The sequence below is a fragment of the Trachypithecus francoisi genome, unplaced genomic scaffold, assembly GCF_009764315.1.
Source record: "Trachypithecus francoisi isolate TF-2019V2 unplaced genomic scaffold, Tfra_2.0 Lachesis_group13, whole genome shotgun sequence".
Lineage (NCBI taxonomy): Eukaryota > Metazoa > Chordata > Mammalia > Primates > Cercopithecidae > Trachypithecus > Trachypithecus francoisi.
In genome coordinates, this window is record NW_022681458.1 from 130,893,968 (window position 1) to 130,911,807 (window position 17,840).

The following is a 17,840-nucleotide window of genomic DNA, read 5'->3' on the forward strand; positions in this document are numbered from 1 at the left end:
TCTCTGCCTTAGTTTGGGTTGTTTAACGCATTATTGGCATGGTTACATTTATATCTGCAGTTTTGATTTTTGTTAATTTTTATCTGTTTTGTCTTTTTGTACCACTGTTCCTCCTTTTGCATTTAGTGAATATGTTCTAGTGTGACAGTTTAATCTTTTTAATGCTTTTTTACTATGTAAGTTCTTTTCTTAGTGCTTGCTCTAGGGCTTACAATATTCATCTTAGCTTGTAAAATCTACTTCAGATTTATACTACTTAATTCTAGTCAGATATAGAAACTTTAATATAGAGCTACTCTCTTCTTTGTATGTGTGCACGACTGATGTTCCACATATTGTGTTTCCATATGTTGCAAATGGATCAATACACTGCTTTACATAATCTTATGTCTTTTTTAAGGAGATGAAAGTATATATTAGGGCCGGGCACGGTGGCTCAAGCCTGTAATCCCAGCACTTTGGGAGGCCGAGACGGGCGGATCACGAGGTCAGGAGATCGAGACCATCCTGGCTAACACGGTGAAACCCCGTCTCTACTAAAAACACAAAAACTAGCTGGGCGAGGTAGCGGGCGCCTGTAGTCCCAGCTACTCCGGGAGGCTGAGGCAGGAGAATAGCGTGAACCCGGGAGGAGGAGCTTGCAGTGAGCTGAGATCTGGCCACTGCACTCCAGCCTGGGCGACAGAGCAAGACTCCGTCTCAAAAAAAAAAAAAAAAAAAGAAAGAAAGAAAGTATATATTAGGCTGGGTGCGGTGGCTCAAGCCTGTAATCCCAGCACTTTGGGAGGCCAAGACGGGCGGATCACGAGGTCAGGAGATCAAGACCATCCTGGCTAACACGGTGAAACCCTGTCTCTACTAAAAACGCAAAAAACTAGCCGGGTGTGGTGGCGGCGCCTGTGGTCCCAGCTACTCGGGAGGCTGAGGCAGGAGAATGGCAGGAACCCCGGGGGCGGAGCTTGCAGTGAGCGGAGATCCGGCCACTGCACTCCAGCCTGGGCCACAGAGTGAGACTCTGCCTCAAAAAAAAAAAAAAAAAAGAAAGAAAGAAAGTATATATTTATAGAGTTTATTACGTTAACATTTTAATTTCCCATTTCTGATTTTCTTTATTTACTTTCATGGATTTGGGTTGCCACCTGCTAAGCTCCACTGCAGCTCTGTTCCCAATCACCTCTGTGCTTTTACTGTGAAGCTTTTTACATTTCTATATGCTGTAGGTGCACCAATACAATGATATATGGATTATTTTCTGCAATCACTTTCTGTCAACAGTTAAGAGAATTAAGAAAAAAATATGCAATTGCACTATCTTTTGTAATTACCTAAATAATTACCTTTACTGGCAATCTCTGTTTAATCATGTAGATTTGAATTATTCTCTGGTGTCACTTGCTCTCAGTCTGAGGAATTTCCTTTAGTATTTCTTGCAAGGCAAATGTGCTAGAAACAAATTATTTCCATTTTCTTCTATCTGGGAATTATTTTATTCTACCTTCTCCTCTCCTTTTATTCCCATTATATGTATATTGGTGCACTTAATAGTGTCTAACATTTCCGAGTCTTTGTTCACTTTTCTTCATTCTTCTTTTTGTCCGTTCTTCAAGTTACATAATCTCTATTCATTAAGTTCATTGATTTTTCTGCCAGCTCAAATCTACTGTTCAGCCTCCCTGGTGAATTTTTTATTGGGTTAATTGTTATATTTTCCATATCTTTAACAATATTACGTACTTGAAGAGACACTGCTATCACACCTTCCTTGAATTCTTTATGCATGGCTTCCTTTAGTTCTTTGAACCTAGTTATAACAGCTGCTTCGAAGTCTTAGTCTACTGAGGCCACCAATGACACCCCTTCAACAAGATGTTTCTATGGCTTCCTTTCTTCCCTGTATGCGGGTCACATTTTCCTATTTCTTTGCATGTCTTTTATTTTTTGTTTTGTTGTTGAAAACTGGACATTTCAGGTAACATTATAGCAATTTTGATACTAATGCTTGTCCTGTGGGTTGTTGATATCGTTGTGGTTGTTTGATTGGTCGATTTGTTTATTTGTTTAAACTTCTGGTTGTCCAGGTTTTTGTTTTTTCTTAAAGTAAGCAATAAAGGCTTATCTCAGCCGGCTTAGATTATTCCAGCTGCACATTTCATAGAAAACACTGGCTATGGATTGGCTCCTGAGAGATCATCTCTGAGGTCTTAGGATATCCTGCCTGCTTTTGTCTGCCTGAGGCCCTGGGGGACTGGAGTCTGAAGAGTCAAGTTCAGTCATGCAAGTATGTAAGCCTATATGACTGACCCCGGTAGAACCCTGGGCACCACGGCTTGGGGAGCTTTCTGGGTTGTCATACTTCACACGGATTGTCACACATTGTTGCTGAAGATTAAGCACTGCATGCCACTTCCTGGGAGGGGACACCTGGAAGCTTGCAGCTGGTTCCTCCTGGACTCCACCCTCTGTACCTCTTCCCTCTGCTGACTTAAATCTGTATCTTTTCACTGTAATAAACCATAACCATGAGTATAACAGCTTTCAGAGTTATACTCACGGCCCTGGATTGTCAAGCCTGAGAGTTGTCTTCGTGACCCCTGACTCATGAACCTACCAGCTTCCTCTTAGTTGCTTTCCACTAAGAGCTGCACTGTTTTTGGCAGTACCCTTAAGGCATGGAGTTCTCCAACTTTTTGTTTCAAGTAAGAAGTCAGACTCCTCCAGCAAAGCTGCACGGCCTGCCTTTCCCCTGGGCAGAAGCCCTGCATCAGAACACAGAGCTGGGTGTGGGGGCCTGCTTTTCCCGATAACATCCCCACTCTACCAGTAGACACTGGTTGGCTGGCAGTCCCTGGTCTTCCTGTCTTGCCCCTCCTGTCATGGAACATCCATCTTGTGAGTGAGATGAGACAGGGGTCACTGGGGCCCCAGCATCCCAGCCTGCTGTGCCTGGAGTAGGCCTCCACCCTATAGTGTGGGTTGGATGTGGAAGTGATCCCAGACTTCTCAGCAGCACCTGCCACTAACAGAGCTTCTGCAACATGGAGCTGGGGATGAGACTGCCAGCAGCCTGACCCTCCTGGGGCTCAGCCAAAGTACCGGGCTATCAGAGGACAGGAGTGAGAGCCCCGTCTTCTTGGCCGTACCTGCTTGGGTAGAGCTTCCCCAGGTGTGCCCACCCCATTTCCTAGGAAGAGGTGGGGTGTGATGACCTCAGGTTTCTAGAGCCAGGCTCCAAAGAATAAATGTGTGTTATTTGCCCTCCCTGCCAAAGCATGGGCTCCAGGACAGGGGTCTCAGCCTGTGCCACTGCTGATTCCCAAGCACCAAGGACAGGATTTGGCCTATAATTGTAACACTTGAATGTTCCTTACAGTTATGACATAATTAATCACTCTGTGGATTTTATTAACCATTTTGTGCAGGTATGCTATAATTTTTTTATTTACCGTTTCTCTTTCACTGGTCATGTTTCTTGGCTTCCCAAGATATCTCCACACACATCATCAGATTTTATCCTCACAGTGACCCTGTGAGGTGAACAGGACAGGACATTTCCATTTGACAGACAAGACGACTACATACTTGCGTGACTGAACTTAACCATTCAGACTCCAGTACCCCAGGGCCTCAGGCAGACAAAACCAGGCAGGATATCCTAAGACCTCAGAGATGATCTCTATCCTACAGGCTAAGTAACCTGCCCAGAATCTCACAGCAAGGTATGGGCAAGACTGAGACCAGCCTGTAGGTCTGACTGTCCATCCTTCAAGGCTGACTAAGCTCACTATAGTATCTCTGTGGCCTGCATCCTCCAGCTCCCCTCCTGACCCACACTGTAGGGCCCCACCATTCCTGGGATGATGGCAAGGCTTGTGTGGTTTTCCCACAACACTGGACGCAAGCAAGGCTGCTGCTCACATGCTGTGTCCTGGTGCTGTGCCCACTCCCACCAGAGAGGGGCAGACCTCACCATGGGCCCACAGGAGAGCCAAAGACAATGGGAGACATTGCTTTTCCTGGACACTGATGGGCACAGGCACCAGAACCACGTGCAGCCCATGGCTGGCTCAGCAGCTCATCCCCAGGGACACACAGGAGGCCCAGGCGTGCCCAGCGGAGACATGCCCTTCCCTCACAACGCCTGTGAAACAGGTGGGTGAAGACTGGCCATGTACTTTGCAGAGTGGCCCGTGATCGAGGTTCAGAAAGGAAGGGAGAGGTGCCTTATCTAGACCTTGTCTAGAAGATGCCTTGTCTAGACCTCACCTGGACTCAGGAAGTCTGAAAAACAACTCTGTGAAGCTGGCAGGATGTTCCAGGCAAGAAAGCAGAGACCAGCCAAGCGATGTGCCCAGAGGGGCTCTCCTACATCAGGCTTGGGGCTCCCTCCTCCACCTGCTACTCTGAATTTTCTACCATCAGGATCCATCACTGGCCACGTGCACAGTAACACGCACTGTGAATCATCATGCAGATCCCCTGGCAGACCTCTAATTGGGCCTTGGGATAGGTATGGGGATTCCAGAGTCCCTTACGGTGCCATATGAAGGCCGAGCAGGACTGTGGAAATGGCCCCCTGGAACCCAAAGCACAAAAGATGCATGGCCTTGGTGTTGGACACACCCTGCTGATCCTTGCTGCTGGTGCCAGGCTGCTGGAAGGAGATTCTTCCCAGCTGCCCAGGTGGCAGGCCCCACCCAGGGCGATTAGTGTACTCTGAGCCTCCAGAGGGGCAGCCAGCTGTTGTCAAGCTTCCAGCTGCCAAGGCTGCCCTCGTCTCACTCAGCCCTTTTCTGTCTGCTCCTGGGCTCTGGGCTCACAGAGGACAACCCTGAGGAGAGGCGCCTCCTGTGTGTGCCGGCTGGACACTCAGCACAAGCTGCGTCTCACTGTCTCCCCATTGCGGCTCTCCACCGCCCGCAGGAGGCGATGGGGCTCAGGCCCACCCCAGTCCTGCTTGGCTTTCAGACCTCTCTCCCATCCTGCGGTCTCCTCCTGAGACTCTCGGAGTTCTGCACAACGTGCTCGCTCCCGGATGTCGGCCTCCGTGCAGGGTCAGGCTCCTCCCACCCACCCCACAGTCAGTTTTGTCCGGGGACTCCTCCGGCTCACAGTCCCCCTCTACCCCCGCCAGCTCACAGTTTGGCCCGAGGGCTCCCCCTCCCCACAGTCAGTCTCATCAAGGCATCGCTTCATCTGCGCAGCCTCCTTGGAGGTCCTGCAGGCAGAACAGCGCCCCGATGTTGTGCCTTGTGCCTGTGCCCTGCCTGACACCACGCTGTGGTCTGGTATCACCTGTCCATCCTCTCAGCTCCCCGAGACTCTCCTTTCCCCTTTGACAGGGTTGAGAGTTTCCTTTCCTGGGCTCCCCACACCAGCCATGCCCTGGTCATATCTCTCACTGCACAGACGATTGCTGGGGGCCGGCCCACCTGTCTCCGCCACTAGACCCATGGGCTCGTCAGAAGGGAGGGCCTGCCTGAGCCTCTGCATCCCCAGCCCCACGCAGGGCGTGCTGTGGAGCAGGTGCTCAGCCAGTTCTTGAAAGAATAAAAGCTGTGGGGTTGGAATGGTTCATCTCCCCCGCTGTAAAAATAACATCTGGAACAATAAAATAGCTACGCATAAAGTGCCGCCGTGTGCCCTGTGCCTTTTAGACATTATTGAATCCTAACGTGAGGCGGGTCTGATTGCCTGTATTCTCCAGGTAAGGAAACTGAAGTTCAGGACAGTTAAGCACCAACCTAGCAGGTGGCAGCATTTGAATTTGGACCAGGTCTCCAGCTTCTACAAACATTCACTCATGGTATTTCATTTGGGCCGTACACAAGCCCGGAGAGACTGGCAGAGCAGGTCAACACTCCTGTATTTCCTGCTGGCTGTGTCCACGGAGGCCCTGGGAGGTTCGGAACCTTGTTCCAGCTCACGGATGAGCTGAGGACAGCAGCAGTCGGAAGGATCACAGTGGCCAAGAGCTGTGTCATTACCCTTCTTCTTGGTGTGGCCCACAAAGTGTCGAGCTCTGCCCTGCTGCTTTGCAGACAGACTGGAGCCCCCCAGCCTGTCCACCCCACCCTCTCGGATAGAGACCATGTGCAGCCACCCACTCAGGCCCAGAGCACCTGCACGGTGGGTGAAGGGCAGGCCTCGGCAGTGCAGCAAACTCCCCAACCCGCAAGGACCACGCCAGGTTCTGGCTGAGAGCACGTTCTCACCCCACTCCCAGCTGCCTGTCTCATGGGAACATGTGAGCTTCCTTCCCCCGAGAAGACACAACAGCCTGAGCACCAGCGCTGCACGGCTGATGGATGCGAACCAGGGCTGCTGCGGAGCTAGCGCCAGCACCCTCCTGACAGTTGGCGCCACCGACAGATGCATCCAGATTAGTGTCCTCTCTGCCCCGCATTCCCAGGTCACAGCTGCCTGGCTGCCAGGGCAGGAAAGGCACATGCTGGCCTCTGGCAGGTCCTATCCCAACCACCCTTTTCAAAGTGCAGGCACTTCTCCGCTCCACAGCGGTCAGGACTCCGGTGTTCACAGCACAGAAAGCTGGTGGACTCATGTCCCGCCTGCCCTCCCACAGCTCTGTAAGGGGACCCAGCAGGGTGGTTTTGTGGTGGTGCAGCAGAATGAACTCACCCCAAGGAGCTGAGTGAACGGCCCGAAGTTGGAACTAGGGGGCTGCCCAGGCTATACCAGGGCCTGAAGCCCCTCAGGCCTTCGTGGGACAGAAGCCTCTCCTTCTGACAATGCCCCACAGAAGCACACGCGTGACAGAGACCCAGTAGCCTCAGCCGCCATCCGAGAGGGTCTTGTTGGAAAGACTGCACCGTGGCAGGGGTTTGATGCTGACTTCCGCTTCCCCTTCCCGTGTGGCTCTGCTCACCTCCACGTGCACCTCAGTCCCCTGTCTACCGAAGGAGGCCCCATCACGAGGGCATTTGAAGGTAGGGACGTGGGGTAGGGACACCACCCTGTGGCCCACGGCACCCCTGCTTGGGGCGCTGTAGCCCCCACACTCTGCCCTACTTCCCACGGGCTATGTGCCCACCTTGTGGACACAGACAGCCCACCTGGGGGAACCTGTGTCCTTGTGGCGGGAAGTGTTGGGCAACGTGGAACTGGGAGTGCCAGCAGCAGCCGTGTGGATGCTGGCTGTGGGTGACAGACAGCTGGAGAGGCTCCCAGAACTGGGCTCATGGAGGGAGCAGAGCAGAGCCAGCTCCCAGAAAGCCCCGGCCACGGGCAGCAGCAGCTGCGTAGGCAGACTTGGGACACGGGTATCACCAGAAACACCTACTCTTCACAGTACCGAGAGGAGACCCCTCTACACGAAGGGTACCAGAGACACAACAGTGGCCAACGGCTCCTCCTTCCTCAGCTACAGACAGGCCTGATCCCACACACTTCCCAAGTGAGAGGCTGCCCCCTCCCTGGGGCACTGGCCCAGCTGCTCCTGCGAGTCCCTCTGAGGATGCCCCAGAAACGTGGGCTGCTTTGAGAACCCCCATGGGGCCAGGAGGCCGACCCAGCAGTAGGGAAGCCTCCCGGTGGGGTGAGGGCTTGGGACCTCCCTGAGATGCCACGCGCTGGCCCCAGACCACACGTGCATTTACAGCGTCCTGTTTCCTGCTTGCAAAGATGGCACTCAGTCAAGGAGAGCTTTTGAGGGGGAAGAAAAATCAGTATGTTAAATGTACACATCAATTATAAATGCATTTTCATTTCAAAAGTGTTATACTGTTTTTTTAAAAAGTGTATCCTAGGCTGGGCAAGGTGGCTCACACCTGTAATCCCAACACTTTGGGAGGCTAAGGTGGGCAGATCCCTTGAGGTCACGAGTTTGAGACCAGCCTGGACAACATGGTGAAACCCTGTCTCTACTAAAAATACAAAAATTAGCTGGACATGGTGGTGTGCACCTGTAATTCCAGCTACTCAGGAGGTTGAGGCAGGAGAATCACTTGAACCTGGGAGGAGGAGGTTGCAGTGAGCTGCGATCATGCCACTGCACTCCAGCCTGGGCGACAGAGCAAGACTCCATCTCAGAAAAAAGAAAAAAAAAGTGTATCCTAGATCACGGAAAGGAGGTGTGTGACAGTGGTCCCTCTGCTCAGAGATTGAGGATCTCCTCCTTCAAGTTCCAAGGCAGACAGGCAGCCTGGGCCAGCCTGTGGGGTGTCCCCCAGGAGCAGAGTGGCTGCCATGCCCTACCTCACAGGCCAGGGCACTGGGACCCCAGGCAAGGCTGTCTCTTAGGGGAGCAAAGGGGATGATCCTCCCCATAGGGCACAGAAAATTTCCCTGCATCCTAAAGCCTCCCCAGCCCTGCCTGCATCTCTCTCCCCCTCTGACATGATGTTAAACACCCAACAAAACAGGGTGTTCTCGCCCCAACGTGCCCCAGCTTTTTCATCACTCTCCCATTACTCTTCAGGGAACTCCGGGAGGTGGGCACATTGAGAAACAAACTGAAGCTGGGACACTGAGAGGGGTCACGGAGCCAGAACCCAGTCTCCACATCCCAAGGGAGGGTGGGAAGAGGTGCTCTCGACTGGGGCTGGGGACCCAAGGAGGAGGGGGACAGCAGGGGAGTCCCCACCAACTGTTCTCTCCTCCTCTGCCATTGGGGGGGGTGCACAGGTGGGCAGTGCCCCCAACTAGCTTGGCTGGCATGGAGGGTCTGAGGTGCCCAGGGCTCGCTCAACCTCTCCAAGACACAGCTCCCATTCTGTCCGCCACCCTCCAGCTCCAGGACCGGGGCCAGTGCCTGGCACCTCTCCTTCAGGGCCCACTACCCGTGAGCCTCACTGCCCCACCCAGGCCTGTCTCCTGTGCCCTGTATCCCTGTCCCACTGACACTGACAACCAAGCATGTCCCCTTGGGGCCTGGTCTGCCTGCAGACCGGGAGCCAAGCATCATGTGACTGGAACCCTCACTAAAACATGCACAGAGCCCCAGCTCCACTGAAAGCTCCAAGCCCGGCACCGGAGGGAGGAAGAGACAGGATCACTCAGGTGCTGTCCTCAGGATCTGGGGATTAGGAGCACAAGCCTCCCTGCCATCCACTGGTTCCTGGGCCCTCGGAATGCCAGGCAGGAGGTGCCTGCACACCCACATGGGGAGGGTTTCCAGCGCCAGCGCTCAGAGCCTTCCCTGAATTTTCAAAGGCTGCCAACCTTTACTACCAGGAGGGCTCAGAAGCCCCTGTCCAGGGGCTGCAGGTACGTCTTGCTCATGGCCTGACCTACCCGGCACCCAGCACGCGCCTGGACTCTAACAAGACTAGGTAAATGCTGTGTGGGGATAAAAACACCGGACTTGGGGGTCGAGTCGGTATGCTGGGGCAGTGCACAGGGTGGTTCAGACGTGATCCTGGCCTGAGGCCCTGCTGCCCCATAGGGTAGGCGGCAGCAGCCCAGAGCGCATCTCCCCACAGGCCTGCTGCAGCCCCTCTGAGGTCGGGAAGCCTCACCCTTCAGGCCAGCGCCACCCACCCCGTGCAGATGGCCTGCTCCCACCCTGGAGACTGGCCACAGCCCACCCTCCCTACCCACCTGGGCAGAGGCCCCGCGTCCCTGGATGGCTTTCCTTCCTCTCCTCTGGAAGAGCCCCTGCAACCACATGGCTCCCTCACACCCGCGGCCTCCACTCAGCTGGTCAGCTTCGCCCACAGACAGACCCCAGCCCAGTGGCCCAGCTCCAATCCCATACACTCCTGAGGCTCAGACCTAGCCTCTCAGAGGGGCTGTGGGGAGGGTCAGGGCACACAGGCCCTTATGCCAGGGGCAGTGGAGCCAGCACAGGGATGGGCACACTGGCTGTGCTGGCAGATTGGTCTTCAGGGCCGCCTTCCATGTCTGACTCACGGCCAGGTGGAGGTCTCACGTTCTCTAGGCCAGCACTGTTCCTGTGAAGCCTCGTCTGATGTTTTCTAAAATCTAGAACTCAGAGAGAAAGGGGACCTGGGTGGACCCGGGGAAGGACGGGACACCAAATGTGCCCCTGCTTCAGGGGGTCAGGCCCTCGGAGCCAAGCGTGGGGGTGGAAAAGCAGCCGAGACCACAGCTTTGAGCACTCAAGGTTTGCAGGTAAAAAGGAACATTCCACAAACGTCAGCACACGTGACTGTCACAGCCATCTTACAGAGACGGACCCCATCCCCGTTTGACAGATACGAAAACTGAGGGATGAATGATTAAGTCACACCAAATTTGCACAGTGATGATCTTTTGGTGCCTCCAAGTCTGAGGTGGTGACTGAAACCTCCCGTCTTCCAGATGCCTCTGGGTGCCCGTGAGGTCTCAATCACTTCCCCCGGCCTCCTCTGCACTGAGGCACTCACACTCCAGCTGAAAAGCAGATTCAAGAGGAAGCAGGAGGCCGGGCACAGTGGCTCAAGCCTATAACCCCAGCACTTTGGGAGGCCGAGGCGGGCGGATCACGAGGTCAGGAGATTGAGACCATCCTGGCTAACACGGTGAAACCCCGTCTCTACTAAAGACACACAAAAAAAATTAGCCGGGCATGGTGGCGGGCGCCCGTAGTCCCAGCTACTCAAGAGGCTGAGGCAGGAAAATGGCATCAACCTGGGAGGTGGAGCTTGCAGTGAGCCGAGATCGTGCCACTGCACTCCAATCCGGGCGACAGAGCGAGACTCTGTCTCAAAAAAAAAAAAAAAAAAAAAAGAGGAAGCAGGAGACATCTCTGGTTACTAACATCACCCAGTTTGTCAGATTAAGCTCAGGCACTGAGCAGTGTCCGGAAAGGCCAGATTCCTGGGAGGGGAAGGGTAGCCTGCTTCTGGAGGGCGCAGTGGCTTTTGGGCAGGGTGTCCAGCAGGGGCAAGGCTGGGAAAGAGCCTCAGAGTCGCCTTGACCAGACTCAGTGTGTCAGGAATCCACACGGGGCTCTTAGCCCGCGTACATCAGAATTACACCCAGGCTTTCCCTAGAAGACCTGCTCAGGCCTCCTCTGGAGAATCAAACCTGGGGTCTGGAGGGCTTGGCACATGTCTATGGATACGGTGGAGACACACCCTGTGTATCCGCCGACCGGTCAGGCCCTGCTTCTCCTACTAAACATACCGGTGTCACGGAACTCAAACCCCCAGGCCCCACGACTCCCACCTTATGACGGATCAGCGAAGCAGCACCCTCTCTGGACTCATGTCTGAGCACAGACAAACCTGCATTGCCCCGACCACAGAAGCCCCATCAATGCCCTGCACCACCTGCCTGAGTGTCCCAGCTGCCCGGCTGTCCAGCTCTGGCCTGGCTTCCTTCCTACTTCTGCTAAAGAAAGACCCCTGACCCTAAAGCTGCCCCCGCACCTCCTGAGGGCATCCATCCAAGCAAAGTCCAGCTTCCGCAAGCCCCTCTCACCAGGCCCGAATCCTGCCCTAAGTCCCTTCTCTCTCGCCGTCCCATGTCGCTCTCCCCACGTGCACCTCCCCACGGCGAGGCAGGCAGTCCCTGCACAAGTTGAGCCAATGAGCTACCCCCAACCTGCCAAGACGTTCTTTCCTTTTTCACTTAACCGGAGCCCTTTTCTGTCTTCGGCAATCAAGATCCTTCACTAGTAAAGAAACTGGTACAAGGACCCCTGCTGGTAAGAGATCTGCAGGAAGGTGGGGAGGAGGGCTGGGACTGGGGATTTCGCCTGGTTGAAGCCAAAAGCCGTGGACATACATTACCAGTGTGGAAGATGGGGAACTCCAACATCCCACTGCCTGCATGGCCAGCCCCTAAATAAATTATAAATGGTGGCCAAATGACTACTGGGTGCTTTGGCGGGGAAACAGCTCTTGCTACAAAATCCAAATGAAAGGCATGAAGAATCCAAGGACTGCCGGGTGCGCTTGCTGCTTCTAACTGCCCTGTACAGCTTCAAGTGAGGCAATAACACACTCTTTCTAGCAGGCCCTCTCTACCACTACATAAAATACAAGTATCTCTTCTTTCCTATAGCCACCGGCCTGAGATATCCCTGAACCAAAAGCAGTCTGACTCCACCAATCTGCAGACTGGCGCATTACACAGCCCGAAGGATGTGCTGTTTCCTTGCTCCTTGAGTGACAGTCAGGGTACAGTTTGGGAAAGAGGGGGACCCTCACCTTAGGCGTGGGGAGGCACTGGGGGCTCACAACCCCATTGAACCCTTGCTCCTCTCTGGCTGCTTCAGAGCAGCCTCTCTGTTATGCCCTCCCCAGCAAGTCACCCGGCTCTGCTCATACCCGCCCTGGCCCCTTTCCCTGCCTCCAGGCCAAAGAGCAGAGTCAGATCCCAGCACGGCCAGGGGAACCAATCACAAGTGAAACCATCAAGGAAAAGACTTATGCTTCAGCGAATGAGGACTGTGCCAACATACACCAGCGAAAAACAGGGAGAACAGTGAGAACGGGTTTGGAGCATCCCCAACCCTGGGGGAAGAGCATCACCCCAGGCCAGGGGAATGTGCAGCTGCAGGTGCTGTGCCCGCCACGCTGGAGTCAAGAGCCAGCAGGTGAGCTGGTGGTCCCCTGAATCCTCAGCTTGACAGCGGCCCCACAAAGTGAAACTGAAAAGCCAGAATGCCTTGAAGGAATCAGAATCCAAGAATCTGAGGGGATACAGTGCTGGTGGAGACCGACCAAGAGCAACCTGCACAGCATCCCTAACCATGTCTCCAGGGCAGCCAAAAAGACCTGCGCCAGCCCAAAGCACCAAGAAACACTTAGGAAGGGGAGCGCCAACCGCTTGGAATATTGCCACAGACATCGTTCTCTGTCAGCTGGAGATGATCATGGGAGACCTTCCCATTGGTGGAAATTCTACAGATGAGAACAGTGAGGCACGACACCGAGGATGGGAGGAAGCACTCAGGTGCTGGCAGCCAGAGGAACACCAGGATGTTCGCACGCTCCTAGGCACTGATGACTCACCCATGGCACTGCTAGGACTGAAATCGACAGGTAATGCCAAATAGGGTCCTATTTGATGTGTGTACTACTTAATAGAAATGTGGGGAAAAAAACTTTTTAGGCCTGGCGCAGTGGCTCACACCTGTAATCCCAGCACTTCGGGAGGCCAAGGCGGGCAGATCACGAGGTCAGGAGTTCGAGACCAGCCTGGCCAGCATAGCGAAATCCCGTCTCTACTAAAAATACAAAAAATTAACTGGACATGGTGGTGCGTGCCTGTAATCCCACCTACTTAGGAGGCTGAGGCAGGAGAATTGCTTGAACCTGGGAGGCGGAGGTTGCAGTGAGCTATCACACCACTACATTCCAGCCTGGGCGACAGAGCGAGACTCTGTCTCAAACAAACAAACAATCACTTTTTAAAACTAGGTCTGGTAGGCAGGAGTCTACCATGAGTGCCTAAAACAACATCTGGTGCATAGTAGGTATTCAACAAATATTTGCTGAATAAACTCCATTGCCACTTGCCCAATTCCTAGATTTTGCTCAATAGACCCCAAACTCCTTGAGTTCTGGGGAGGCTGGTCACCTGCGTAACAGCACAGGTGTATGCTGTGAACCTTCCAGAGCCTTCCAGACAGAGAAGTACCTGGACCTCCTGGCACCACTGAGGGCTGGTTCTCAGCTGACACTGTTTCTGGCAGCCCAGGATGTCTCCACAGCCTGCCACCAGGAGTGAGGCTTGCCAGAGGCAGTGGCACGCAGGCCATGACGACAGCTGTGCCCTGCGTCCACCTCGTGGTAGCCCACTGGGATCCCAAACCTGTCCTGTGACAATTTCCCTAGCTCCTGAGTGCTCAGGTGACACACACATGCCAGTGCGTGGCAAGAACTCCATTGTGGCTCCCTGAGCCATGGTGTGGAGGCGTCTATGGTGGGAAAGACTGCCTGGATGGCTCTGCAACACCCTCCCCTCCAAAACTGTGGCTCATGAGCAACACTTCATCTCTGGAGAAGGAGAAACCACCAGCACCCAAGGCAGAAAATGCAGCTGCATTCCCGCTTAACCTGCCAGGTAGGCTTGTGCAGGAGACACGGGGCCTTGAAGATGCAGCAGACGGCTATGGGCTCAATCAAGTGGATTCTCTCAACAGCTGTGCTGTCCCACTTATGACCCCCCTAATGGACTGAACCTGTCACAATCCTTGGCATAGTACAGAGCCACTGACTGGATGAAAACTGTCTCTGTGTGTGTGCACCTGTATATACACCTGTGTGTCTGTGTGTGTGCCCATTGCACCTACGTGTGCCTCTGTATGCCTGTGTGTGTTCCTGTGTGTGTTTCCTGCTGCAGTACTCAGGAATCCATGGAAGTGGGTTCACTTCCCTGTCATGGGGCACAGCATCCCACCTTCACGACTTGTCTTGGCTCAATGATTCTGTGCCACAGTTTAGCCAACAACGACCTTGACCTTTCTCTCCCGAGGACCTCATGCAGGTCTTCTGCACACTACTAGGTCTTGGAGGAAACCAAGTAGCAAAGCACCCTAAGTGTCAGGACATACGTGTACCAGAGTGTAGGACACACATTCTATGAAAACACAGGGACCTGCCACTTCAGTGACGGCTCCAGGCAGGCAGCAGGGGTGTCCAGCTGTCTGGAACATTTTGAAATACCCCCTCGAAAGTCAAAGTCATGCTTGGCACACATGACGCTGGGAGGGCCTCTGGATTTTTGAGACAACATATTTTCCTCTTGGGTGTGCTGCTCCTCTGACTCATTTGCTGGGTGACCCCCAAGGCGGTACACCTGTGTGGGCCCCTGGCAGGTGCAGGCTCTCCGAGTGGTCTGCCTGCACGGGGAGGGACTCTGCCACACGGCTGTCATGCCCCATGGATCCCACGGTGCCCAACGTGCTCGAGCAGATCTGTATGCTGTGTACAGTCTGCACCAAGTGCCACCAGAAGTCACACCTGGGGCCTTGGGGTCCTCCTCCTGGGCTTGGTGGAGACTTGCTGTATCTCAGCTAACAGAGTCTGACTGGGAGACCCGGACAATCTGAGGTTCCCAGGATGAAGTGGGCCTTTTCTGGCCCAGTCCAGCACCCATCATCAGGGGAACCTCACAGGACCAATCCCTGGGGACACTAGGAGGCAACAGGCAGTGACTCAAGCACGTAGCTCCCCTGCCCCCCCCACAGCCTGTGTCCTCACAGGGTATTCCTTACGACCGATGTCCGAGAGGAATAAGTATGAACTACGCTGTCGGTGGCTCAGCAAGCCACACTCACATGGCCAGAAGTGGACTGCTGTGGCAGTCAGAGCCCCTCCCACGTGGACAGCAGAAAGGAGACTCTGAGGGGCACAGCTGATCTCTCTGTGGTGTACATGGGGAGGCCTCAGGTGTCTCAGGACCTACAGGGACCTGAGGCAGACACAGGGCAGAAAGTATGGAAAGTCCTCTCTGAATAGATGGGGAACTGGAGGATGGTGTGTCTCTGCAATACTTTCCCAGGAGCCTCCCAGGCAGCAGCAGGCAAGGTGGCTGCCCAGAGATGTCCAGCAGCTTCTCCTCCAGCCACACTCTGCCTGCTCCCAGAGCTTCTGGGGCCAGTTGGGTGACTCAGAGTCTGCCCAGGCATCTCAGATTCTGTCCAGCCACCTTCCCCTCACCTGGGCAACTCCTTGCCACCCTTGCTGTGGGTACAGCAGAACCAAGGTCCAGGGCTCACCATTTCATAAACACACTCACATTTCCTTATTTACTTCCTTCCTTCCTTCCTTCCTTCCTTCTTTCCTTCCTTCCTTCCCTCCCTCCCTCCCCCCCCCTTTCTTTCCTTCCTCCCTTTTTTCTTTTTCTCTTTTTTTGAGATGGAGTCTCGCTCTGTCACCCAGGCTGGAGTGCAGTGGTGCTAACTTGGCTCACTGTAACCTCTGTCTCCCGGGTTCAAGCAATTCTCCTGCCTCAGACTCCCAAGTAGCTGGGATTACAGGCGCCCACTACCAGGCCCAGCTAATTTTTGTATTTTTAGTAGAGATGGGGTTTCAACATGTTGGCCAGGCTGGTCTCGAACTCCTGACCTCAGGCAATCCACCCCCGACTCCACCTCCCAAAGTGCTGAGATTACAGGCATGAGCCACTGCACTGGCCCACACTCACATTTTCTAATAATACCTTCACACTAACCCTGAAAGGTGTGGAGGGCGTGGAATCATCACCCACGTCTTTCAAAAACAAAGACCCAGGTGGTTATGTGACTGTCCCAAGATTGTACACCTCCTCAATGACAGCGTCAGCATTTGAAGGGAGTCTGAGCTCTTCCAAGCCATCTCCTGCACTCACCAGCACAGGTTCCTGAAAGGCGGCCTTCCGGGCTGTCGGGTCCTCTCCACTCTTGATGCCTGTATCACTTCATTATCGCTGGGGGTGGGAGCTGATGCCAGGCCCTCAGAGGGGCTGAGGGCAGGGCTCCTGCAGGTCTGTCCTGGGTCACCTGGCTTCCCGCCCCTTTCACCAGAGCTCACAGGGCCACAGAACTCCGACCCCAATCTCCAGTCTTCAACTCTGGGAGAAGGTGACTGCACAGTCAACTAGGGCGCCCTCCCGCCCCTCCCACCCCAACAGCCCCACACAGGTCTGCCTCCCTCTGGACCTGCAGCTGAGAGCTGGCGGCTCTTCCCCGCCTCGCCTATTCATCCAGTTGCTCCCGCAGTCGGAGGCCAGCACCACCGGCGTCGCGACCGCCCTCCCGCTGGCTCACCTGGGCAGGTGGGGCTTGACAACCTGTGGCCGGCCACCCCTGACAGTGCCCCGGAGCCCCCTGCCCACTTTGGGGTTCCTGTGGGGGCAGCGAGGTGGAGGCGTCGCAACTAAGTAGGTCCCGATGGTGAGCGGACCCGGAAATCTGGCCAGAGAGGGGGAGCAGGAGCCCAACAGTCCCGACCCCAGTCCCAGCTCCTTGTCGCTGCTGCGCCCTCACGTACCCTCAGCTCGGGGAATAACACAACAGCAACCACTTCTCCGGCACCCACTGGGCCGGCACCAGCCCTCCCTCCCGAGATAGGCGGTACTGCGCCAAGCGGCAGAGGCTCCGAGTGCCCCGCGCGCCCAGGCCGGTCCCGGCGGAGGCTCCGAATGCCCCGCGCGCCCAGGCCGGTCCAGGCGGAGGCTCCGAGTGCCCCGCGCGCCCAAGCCGGTCCAGGCGGAGGCTGCGAGTGCCCCGCGCGCCCAGGCCGGTCCAGGCGCTCGCCCTTGCCCTCTCAGGGGCTCGCCCCGGCCCGCCGTCCCCATCGCCCCCAACGGAGCCCCCTCCTTCCCCGCGCTCGAGGCGGCCCCACTTCGCAGGACGCCGCCTCCGGTCTGCATGTTGGAAAGTTGGGAGCGGCATGGAGCCGCGAGGGTATCCCCACCCACCGGGTGCCCAGGGGACAGCCCGGGGCGCAGCGGCCAGCGCGGGCTGTGCTCCTCCCCACCCGCGCAGGGCGCCGCGAGCCCGACCGCAAGTCCCGGACGCCGGCTCTCACCTTGAAGAAGCTCCGGAGGAAGTGCACGACGCTGAGCATGGTGGCCGCTGGAGCGCCCGGAGCCCGGCCGCAGCACTAAGCGCCTCCCAGCGCCCCCGAGCCGGCTCCACCGACGCCACCCCCGCGCCCCGCCCTAGGGTCCGCCCCGGCGCCCGCGCTGGGACGCTCCGCCCCCGCAAACCTGGCCACTTGAGGCGCGTGAGGGTCTTTGACCGCGTCCCGGCTCCTGCCCCGCCCGCCCCCGGGCTTTGGTCACCCGCGGGACTGGGCACGCACAGACACACGGCAGAGCTGGCCACAGACCCGGCCCAGGGGCCCCGGCATCGTCCCGCCCAGCCTGGGAGCCCAGGAGTGTTTTCTCAGAGAGAAAGCAGCAGGCGTCTTGCGCATTTGCACGTCTCCAATTTGGCGCGCGTT

The 17,840-nt window shown here is 55.5% G+C and overlaps 1 protein-coding gene across 3 annotated transcripts in view; it reads right to left on the bottom strand.

Moving 5' to 3' along the window:
• The window catches only part of ARHGEF4 (Rho guanine nucleotide exchange factor 4), a 210,183-nt gene extending 192,618 nt beyond the window's left edge, over nucleotides 1-17,565 (bottom strand). The window contains exon 1 of one of the 3 annotated variants that reach the window (XM_033231946.1): nucleotides 17,424-17,565. In XM_033231946.1, coding sequence (XP_033087837.1) covers nucleotides 17,424-17,462 — 39 coding nt within the window. In that variant the 5' untranslated portion in view covers nucleotides 17,463-17,565. The remainder of the gene's footprint in view (nucleotides 1-17,423) is intronic. The other 2 variants (XM_033231945.1, XM_033231947.1) reach the window with 2 other exon arrangements.
• Nucleotides 17,566-17,840: the final 275 nt, after the last annotated feature.